The 9,740-nt window shown below is 44.4% G+C and overlaps 2 protein-coding genes and 1 long non-coding RNA gene across 3 annotated transcripts in view; 2 read left to right on the forward strand and 1 right to left on the reverse strand.

Annotated features, from left to right (window-relative positions):
• The first annotated feature begins 2,264 nt into the window (after window positions 1–2,264).
• LOC111657056 (melanopsin-like) lies at window positions 2,265–4,330 on the forward strand. The gene has a single exon (XM_023409031.2). It carries the CDS (start codon window positions 2,265–2,267, stop codon window positions 3,759–3,761), a length of 1,497 nt encoding a protein of 498 aa, XP_023264799.1. The 3' UTR covers window positions 3,762–4,330.
• An 8-nt stretch (window positions 4,331–4,338) lies between these two features.
• Window positions 4,339–9,740, forward strand: part of LOC111657058 (protein disulfide-isomerase tmx3a-like) — a 9,628-nt gene continuing 4,226 nt past the window's right edge. Inside the window, exons 1-7 of the mRNA XM_023409032.2 lie at window positions 4,339–4,442; window positions 4,714–4,765; window positions 5,161–5,203; window positions 6,425–6,548; window positions 6,944–6,989; window positions 7,165–7,245; window positions 9,626–9,725. Coding sequence (XP_023264800.1) covers window positions 4,409–4,442; window positions 4,714–4,765; window positions 5,161–5,203; window positions 6,425–6,548; window positions 6,944–6,989; window positions 7,165–7,245; window positions 9,626–9,725 — 480 coding nt within the window. The 5' untranslated portion in view covers window positions 4,339–4,408. The remainder of the gene's footprint in view (window positions 4,443–4,713; window positions 4,766–5,160; window positions 5,204–6,424; window positions 6,549–6,943; window positions 6,990–7,164; window positions 7,246–9,625; window positions 9,726–9,740) is intronic.
• Window positions 6,457–9,074, reverse strand: LOC147818969 (uncharacterized). Its single transcript, XR_015437432.1, has 3 exons — window positions 8,376–9,074; window positions 7,891–8,007; window positions 6,457–6,558 (listed from the first exon to the last, which is right to left on the reverse strand). It is a non-coding gene; the product is annotated as an uncharacterized LOC147818969 (long non-coding RNA).

The raw sequence follows: 9,740 nt of genomic DNA on the forward strand, positions 1-9,740 counted from the left end.
ATCTGTTGTCTGTCTGTTGTCTGACTGTTACCTATCTGTTACCTATCTGTTGTCTGTCTGTTGTCTGACTGTTACCTATCTGTTGTCGGTCTGTTGTCTGACTGTTACCTATCTGTTGTCTGTCTGTTGTCTGACTGTTACCTATCTGTTGTCTGACTGTTACCTATCTGTTGTCGGTCTGTTGTCTGACTGTTACCTATCTGTTGTCTGTCTGTTGTCTGACTGTTACCTATCTGTTGTCTGACTGTTACCTATCTGTTGTCTGACTGTTACCTATCTGTTGTCTGTCTGTTGTCTGACTGTTGTCTGTCTGTTGTCTGACTGTTGTCTGACTGTTACCTATCTGTTGTCTGTCTGTTGTCTGACTGTTACCATCTGTTGTCTGTCTGTTGTCTGACTGTTACCTATCTGTTGTCTGACTGTTACCTATCTGTTGTCTGACTGTTGTCTGACTGTTACCTATCTGTTGTCTGTCTGTTGTCTGACTGTTGTCTGACTGTTACCTATCTGTTGTCTGACTGTTACCCATCTGTTGTCTGTCTGTTGTCTGACTGTTGTCTGACTGTTACCCATCTGTTGTCTGACTGTTACCTATCTGTTGTCTGTCTGTTGTCTGACTGTTACCCATCTGTTGTCTGTCTGTTGTCTGACTGTTACCTATCTGTTGTCTGACTGTTGTCTGACTGTTACCTATCTGTTGTCTGTCTGTTGTCTGACTGTTACTTATCTGTTGTCTGTCTGTTGTCTGTCTGTTGTCTGACTGTTGTCTGACTGTTGTCTGACTGTTGTCTGACTGTTACCTATCTGTTGTCTGTCTGTTGTCTGACTGTTGTCTGTCTGTTACCTATCTGTTGTCTGTCTGTCTCTCAGAGTGAGTGCTGTCCCTGCCGTCCGTCTGTCTCTCCTCATCTTCTTCGTGGTTTCACAGGGACGATGGGCAGGCTGGTGAAGCGGTGGAGCTTGAAACACAGATTGGCTCCGCCCCCCTGCCTTTCCCCCACCACCTGACATCTCACCTGTTGCTCACCTGGACACAGGAGACTGACATCCTGGACTAAGACCAACTGAATACAAACACAAGCCTCAGAGACAAAGAGGGTGGGAGGCTCCTCCCACCCTCCTGCTGATCGACCAATTGACTGACGGATGGAAAGCTCTTGAGGTTGATGGACTCCTGGTGCATTTTGGGGGAGAAAAAAGTTGTTTGTGATCAAGGTCACAGAGGAGTCAATATCTGCTGCCCCACATTTCAACAGTGAGTCCGAGTCCAGGACTGTTAGCCTAGCTACGCACAAAGACTGGAAGCAGTGAGTAACTATAAGCCTAGCTTAGCAGAAACATTGATGAAAACTGTTGTCTCAGCTGTCTGAGCTTCATAACATAAGTTGTTTATTATGTCAGTTTGCGAAAATCAGCTGTTGTAAATATTAGTTACCTAATGAACGGTTTAAACCCTGATCAGCTGCGTTCGGTGACACGATTTTTCTCTGTATTGTCAAAATTAAAACTCATTCACTTTTCTGCCAAGGAAGTTTTTCTCTTTATTTCTTTTCCTGTTGAATTTTTGCATTTTCCAGCTGAGATATCACAGATCACAGAACATCTTTGGTTTTGCTTTATGGTTCTATTTATGGAGAGATCATGCAAATAACTAATTAAAGTGGGTCTCCTTTAATGAGCTTCAGAAATCTTAATGACTGAAAACTGACTGAGATCCATTTAAAAATATTCATTATCATTGAAAGTTTCTTCTGTGTTGATACAAGGAAACAAAAGAAGAAGTTTGACATTCAGACCGTCAATGTTGGAAACATGTTTTATTAAAGTCATCACGCTGACTTTACAGGACGTCACTAGAAACGTGACGAAGTGTGACCCTGTTTTCACTAAAGTTAAAAGCTCATTAACCTCAGGGTGTTAATGATGATCCACATTAAACTGCAACAGTTGGGTCACATCTGGTCCAGATGTTGATTTATCCTCTAAATGCAGACAGTTAATGGATCAGTCTGAGGTCCAATCAATGATCCTCCGTCATCATCGGTCAGACCATCGGGACATAAAGAGCTGCAGACGGACACACGAGTCCACAGAGAGACGATTCACTGAACAGCCAACATCCAGCCGACCTCCAGCCGACATCTTGCCAACCTCCAGCCGACATCCAGCCGACCTCCAGCCGACATCTTGCCAACCTCCAGCCGACATCCTGCCGTCCTCCAGCCGACATTCAGCCGACATCTAGCCAACCTCCAGCTGCAGCAATGAGTCATCACCAGCCCACCAGCTCCTCCTCTCTCTGCTCTGTGGGAGAAAACTGCTCCTTCCTCCAGACCAACCGCCATCACCATGTCAGAACGTCGAAGCTGCTCCATCTGCCTGGCCACACCCCCACACACCAATCCCACCTGCAGCCTCACCTGTTTCCCACCGTGGATGTGCCTGACCACGCCCACTACATTATTGGCTCTGTCATCCTGTTGGTGGGGGTGACAGGCATGCTGGGAAACACTCTGGTCATTTACGTGTTCTGTCGCAGTCGGACGCTGCGATCGCCCAGTAACCTGCTGGTGGTCAACCTGGCGGTCGCCGACTTCCTGATGTCTCTGACGCAGTCTCCGGTCTTCTTCGTGGCCAGTCTCCACCATCGCTGGGTGTTCGGGGAGCTCGCCTGCGAGCTGTACGCCTTCTGCGGCGCTCTGTTCGGCATCACCTCCATGATGACGCTGACCGCCATCGCGATGGACCGCTGCCTCACCATCACGCGGCCTCTGGCCCTGCGGGGCGGGGTGAGTCGGCGGCGGGTGTTGGCGGTGCTAGCGGCTGTGTGGTTGTACTCTCTGGGCTGGAGTCTGCCGCCGTTCTTCGGGTGGAGCGCTTACGTCCCTGAGGGCCTGCAGACGTCGTGCAGCTGGGACTACATGAGCTTCACGGCTACCGTGCGCACCTACACCATCCTGTTGTTCGCCTTCGTCTTCTTCATCCCACTCGCCCTCATTGCCGGGTGCTACTTCGCCATCTTCCAGGTGGTGCGGCGGGCGGGGCGGGAGATGAAGCGGCTCAGCTGTGGAGAGACCAACAAGGCGCACGAACGTCTGCGCAGCGAGTGGCGGATGGCGAAAGTGGCTCTGGGAGTGATCCTGCTGTTCGTGCTGTCCTGGTCTCCGTACTCTGCGGTCGCTCTGACCGCCACTGCCGGCTACGCCCACCTGCTGACTCCATATATGAACTCAGTCCCTGCAGTCATCGCCAAGGCCTCCGCTATCCACAACCCCATCATCTACGCCATCACACACCCAAAGTACCGAGCTGCCATCGGCCGCTACGTCCCGCTGCTGCGTGCCGTGCTGCGGCTGCAGGAGAAGGACCTGCGCTCCTCCTTCAGCTCGAGTGGCACCTCATCTCCCCGGGCCACGCTCACCGAGCAGGGCTCGGCGGGAGTCCGGCTCAGCATCGGCGCGCGGACTAATGGCCGCTGGGGTAAGAGCCGGCTGTCGTCGGTGTCTGACAGCGAGTCCTGCTGGACGGAGAGTGAAGCTGACGGATCAACGGCCTCCACCCGACACATGTTTATAGATGTAGCTGCTGACCCCTCCAACACCAAGACCAGCAGCTCCAGCAGCTCCGCCCTGCTCAACCAGCACAGCCCACAGAAAACAGCAGCACCCCACACGGACTCACCTGACCGGGACTCACCTGACCGGGACTCACCTGACGGGGGCGCTGTGACGGAGGGGAATCCTCTGCTGCTTCCTCCGTGACACCTGACCTAGAAAAACACAAAGAAGAAAGTGAAGCGTCGTCATGGTTACATGTTTGTGTTGTTTGGTCGTTGAAGAGAAACTGAAATGATCCTGTCTGATGAAGCCTCTGTTGACTTTATTGATTATAGATTGGTCAGCATCGTTAGCAGCTGACTGACAATGATCAGCTGGATCAGGTTTTAATGGAGGTTCATGTTTCATTAACTTTAGTTTGATTTATTTATACCTTCTTCCGTCCTCTCCCACCTTCTCATTTCCTTTCTTATCTCCTTCTTACATCCTTCCATCCTGTCCTCCTTCACCTCCTACATTCCTTCCTCACATCCTTCTTTCGATGCCTCCTTGTTTCCTCTCTTTCCCTTTTTTATTCCTTCGCTCCTTCCATCCTTTCCTTCCTCCATCTCAGGAGTTGTAATCACCTGTTGGTCAGTCGGCTGCTAAATTTGATTAACGTGGGTGTTCTGCTGACGTCACCGTTTCATGTTGTTGTATATTGTTGTACAATCTCAGTTGACTGTTGCTAATGTAAAGCTGCTGTCAATAAAGCTTCAGTGGATTGAATGTAACCTGTTAATCAGATTAGCAGTGCGTCTGTTAGCAGTTAGCAGATAAGCTCTGTCTGTTAATCTCCTCCATCAGTCAACATGTTGGACACGAGGAACAGAGTCCGTCTCTCAGGTATGTCTTCACCAAACTCTTTCCTCTGATTCTGCAGAGACTCGATAACCTGCAGGAAATGAAGGGTTAATGAAGTTCATGTTAATGACTTCCTGTGATAAACAGACATGAGAGACAGCTGATGTAAACACAATCAGCTGTTTTACAGCAGAGGGTTCAGACCTCAGTTCCTCCATGTCTGCATGTCTTTAACAAAATTCATTTTGTTTGCTGTCCGCCATCTTTGTGTGTGTGTGTGTGTGTGTGTGTGTGTGTGTGTGTGTGTTGTCAGTGCTGCTGTGTGTGTCGCTGGTGGCGGCCTTCGTGGATGAGCTGGATGACTCGTGAGTACAAACATCCGGTTTTCAGTCGTCACTTCAACTTTATTAAATCATTAATAAACATTCAGTCCAGGTCCATTTAGTAGCTGTTCTGGAGCTTTTGACTGAATCACATGATTCCTGTCACTGAGTTGTAGATGTTTAATGTTAATGTTTTCTTCTGTGGATGAGGTTCATGTGATGTGATCAAAAGCTCCAGAGCAGCCACTGACTGGATGTGTTAAGGTGTTAATAAAACTACCGCTGTTCTGTTTTGTCCCCTCTGAGCCTCCGTATGGCTGCTGCTTTCTCATCTTTTCATTTTATTCTGAAGTTTTGTTGTTTCCTGCTTCTTTTAAATTATCACACAGCAAATTTTATTTTGATGAGTAAATAATTAGCGTGATTGTGTTGAACAGCTTCATGGAAACCAGAGGAGCTGATGACATCTGGCTCATTAAAGTACGTGTCATTATTTAATTATGATTGTTATTAAAATAAACTCTTTATATTCAATTCAGTCCAGTTTTATTAATATAGAAGGGGGGTGTATACACTGTATATAGACTGGTTATAACCATGATAACAGTGATACAGGTGTAAAGAGTCATTATCATTCTACTGTTAGAACTGTGTAGTGTGTGTGTGTGTGTGTGTAGTAGGGTTTTCACAATACTTTAATTTCCCAGGAAAATACTTGATACTCGATACCATTTTCGATTCCATGGGGAGAAAAAAATGACCCTAACCCTTTTTTAAATAAAGATCAGAACAATACAAACAATAACATCAATGACAACACTACTTTTAGATTGTCTGAGGTAGTGCAAAAAAAACAAAACAACAGTAACCTTACTGTGAGGAGTATATATGTATATATATATATATATATGACATGCAAATGTATTCAGCTACTGTGACTTGGCACCATGTTTTGGTTGCTGATCAAACAGAGTTGGGAGGCTGCTGCTGTTTCTCAGCTTCAGTTTGGGACTTTAAGAGAAATATAACACTTTTCAGACACAAATAATTGTGTTATCCTGTTAAATGAACTAGTAACGTTACAGACGGGCAGGACTGATAACATTTACTGCCTAGCTCCCACATTAACGTTAGTCATTTTATTATTAGCCACTAGCTTAATGATAACTTAACAGGCGCTTAATGTGGCTATCGGCTAACTGCTAATAGTTAAACGGCTTACGTTAACATGTGCCGCCGGCCAGGTAAAAATAATAATACAGAATAATTCCAAACGGCACTTTTGCTTTTTTCATTGTCAACTAAAAGAGGTTGTGAAGTTCCTTCAGCAGCAGCACCTGCCATGTTAATTTAGCTTTATGCTGACGACACCAGCTCAGTGTTGTGAACGTCAACTAGCGTTCCTGTGTTCAGCTGCTGGTGGGGGGAGGGGCGGTGTGCCTGTCTGTCTGCCTGTCTGTCTGCAGCTCTGCTGTATGAAGCTGTGTGTCAACTGGAGGAGGTGAAGACAGAACTGTTGTATCGATGCTGTTGCTAATGAGTATCTGATCCCATACTAATTTTAGTATCTATTAGTATCTGAGTATTGATTTTTTGACAACTCTAGCATGTACTGTGTGTGTGTGTAGTGTCTGTAGTGTCTGTAGTGTGTGTTTGTGTTTATTGTGTAGTGTGTGATGGTGTGTGTTGTATCTCGTGCAGTTCTACGCCCCCTGGTGTACCTTCTGTAAACAGCTGGATCCTGTTTGGCATCAGATCGGATCAGAACTGAAGAGTCTCGGTTCCCCGGTCAATGTCGGCAAATCAGACGCCACCGCCAACACTGGTCAGTCTCACTATCAAAATAGAAGTATAACAGTGTGACCCACACCGGTTAGATGGACTTCGGTGTGTCACAAATCTAAAGAATGTGGAGAACCACAGTATGTTTCTGTATGAGGTCCAGTCTTGTTCTTTAATAAATACAGAATGAATGAATCCAGCTGCTGCTCAGGTGAGTATATATGATGAGCCAGGTGTGTGATAGTCACCTGAGCACTGACTTCCTGCCGTCACATTTGTTCATGTGTGAAAGCTTAAACCAGAACCAGAGACTGTTGGTCTGTATAAATCTGTGTGTCAACAGTTAACACAAACAGGTCAAAGGTCAGAGCTGAGATGTCAGACCACAGAGGTCGGACCTCAGCAGTCAGAAGTCACAGCTGATGTTGTTTTCTCCAGGTTTGGCCAAAGAGTTCAAGGTCAGAGGTTATCCATCCATCCTCATGTAAGTCCTGACTGTGACATCACTGCACATCAACCAATCAGATCCAGAGTCTGGTGGCCTCCACATAAAGAAGACTAATCAGAGTCTGAACACATCTGGATTGTGGATCGAATGACTGATGGTAAAGTGAACTGCTGCTTGTACAGATGTTTAAACAGCTGTTCTCTGTTCTCAGGTTGAAGAAAGGTGTGAAATATAATTATTCAGGACCGAGAACCAAAGATGGAATCATGGACTTTGCTCATCGAGTTGGAGGGTGAGAACCACCTACACAACAACAACAACATCATCAACAACAACAACAACAACAACATCAACAACATTAACAACAACATTAAACGTATAATGTATAAGATCGTGCTACTTGACCCTCCTCCATAGGGGGCAGCAGTTCACCTCTTCGCCCCTGTCCAGTTAATCTTGTTGTTGTTTTCCCCTTGTTCCTTATAATTTATTATTCATAAGTACATTTATTGTTGATAGTTAAAATTGTTGAGAGCACTGAAACAAATTATGAGTACTTGTAGTACAAACATTATGTTTTTATTTACCTATAAAAATATGAAAGCAAGGGGATCCTGCAGGACACATGGGTGTCAGGCTACAGCAGCATGAGGAAGGGATGATGACATCATCACAAAGGCAGAATCAGATATTAAGGTTTATTGCCAGGTAGGTTTTTACTTACAAGATATTTGGCTTGGTGTTTGGTGCAGTATCCAAAAAACATATTAACAGGAAATAACAATAAAAAAGCAAAATACTGCAACAGTCAAGAAGATAAATATACATAGATACACATATTAAAAAAAATAAAACTGAAAAAACTCTGGACAAAAGCGTTGACAAAACTGTCAGGAGATCACAGTACAGACAATATCAGTCATGTGCAGGATCATACCTCAAGGTGTTGATGTCACGTGGTTGATGATGGTTGATGAGGCCAGATGCAGAAGAACAGGCAGCTGCTGGTCCATCACTGGGGAGGACTGGACTGGACTGGACTGGACATCTGGTCCTGATACAGACAAACGTGATAGGATAATTAGTTTAGGTCATACAAGTTCTTTATTTTCAAACATGTTAGATCTGTTGTGTAAATAATAATAGAAACAAATAATAAATAAATAGTAAGGATAGATATGGATATGCTAAAATAAAGACAGTATTAGGCAGTGGATCCTGAACCCGCTGGTTCTGGATCAAACAGTCTCTTTGTCTTGTAAAAGAAAAGTTAGTGGCGCATCAGCTGGACACCAGCCGCGGGAACAGGCTGAATTCTACTACATCGCTAAAACCTCACCGTCTTACATGTTTGCCACTTGAAGTGTTTGTCATTGGCACTAATGATACTTTTACTACAGACCAAGTTTAGATGTTACTCACCTGTCTAAAAGAAGTCTCATCTCTTTACCCGGAGCTGTCTCCCGCGGTGGAAAAGCACACCATCATTAACCCGGGATTTTGCTTCTTTGCCGTTGAACGTGGTTTCCTGACGGAGCGGTTCTTCGGGACGGAGATGACGTTCGCGTTTCTGTGACGCTCATCGGCAGCGAATATGTTTGGGTCGGGGCTGTAGCGTTACTTCAAGCGCTGGAGGAAGCTCTTCTTCTTCGTGGGACTGAGGGCAGACTACACGCGACACTGACTCACACAGCATCTAGTGTGTCTAGGTGGTATTACAACACGGTCCGGGATGCGGCTAGTTGGTTAGCATGCTCGTTTCATTAGATATCTGAAATACAACAGATGGTGGTCTTGGTCCTGACATCTTCACTGTGGCTCCTTCACACACTATTGATGGTGTTAGTTCATTTTTTAAAAACATTTTAAACTAAAATTCCAGACAGATTTGTCCAGATCTTACACATTACACCTTCAACAACAACAACAACAACAACAACATCATCAACAATAATAACAACAAATATATCAACAACAATAACAACAACAAATATATCAACAACAACATCAACAACATCATCAACAATAACAACAAACAACAACAACATTAACAACATCATCAACAATAACAACATCATCAACAATAACAACAACAAATATATCAACAACAACATCAACAACATCAACATCAATAACAACAAACATCAACAACAACAACAACAACATTAACAACATCATCAACAATAACAACATCATCAACAATAATAACAACAAATATATCAACAACAATAACAACAACAAATATATCAACAACAACATCAACAACATCAACAACAATAACAACAAACAACAACAACATTAACAACATCATCAACAATAACAACATCATCAACAATAACAACAACAAATATATCAACAACAACATCAACAACAAATATATCAACAACAATAACAACAACAAATATATCAACAACAACATCAACATCAATAACAACAAACATCAACAACAACAACAACAACATTAACAACATCATCAACAATAACAACATCATCAACAATAACAACAACAAATATATCAACAACAACATCAACAACAACATACAACAAACATCAACAACAGATGTCCTGCAGATCCAGGAATCAGGAACCTTTACACACGTCACACTGACTGTTTACCGTTGTTCACACTGTGTGTTGATGAACACTGTGACTGTCTGTCTTGTGTCCTTCAGGCCGCTGGTTCGAACTCTCACCAGTCTGCAGCTTTTCCAACACGCCATGAACAGCCGAGATGTCATGTTTGTTTATGTTGGAGCCACATCACAGCTAAAGGTACACACACACACA

This window comes from Seriola lalandi, unplaced genomic scaffold (genome assembly GCF_002814215.2).
Source record: "Seriola lalandi dorsalis isolate HSWRI2012SDOR001 ecotype SW California unplaced genomic scaffold, Sedor1 jcf7180002054380, whole genome shotgun sequence".
NCBI lineage: Eukaryota > Metazoa > Chordata > Actinopteri > Carangiformes > Carangidae > Seriola > Seriola lalandi.

What these genes read in the sequence shown, in the direction of transcription:
- LOC111657056 (XM_023409031.2), top strand. Translation starts at nt 2,265, where the DNA reads ATGAGTCATCACCAGCCCACCAGCTCCTCCTCTCTCTGCTCTGTGGGA.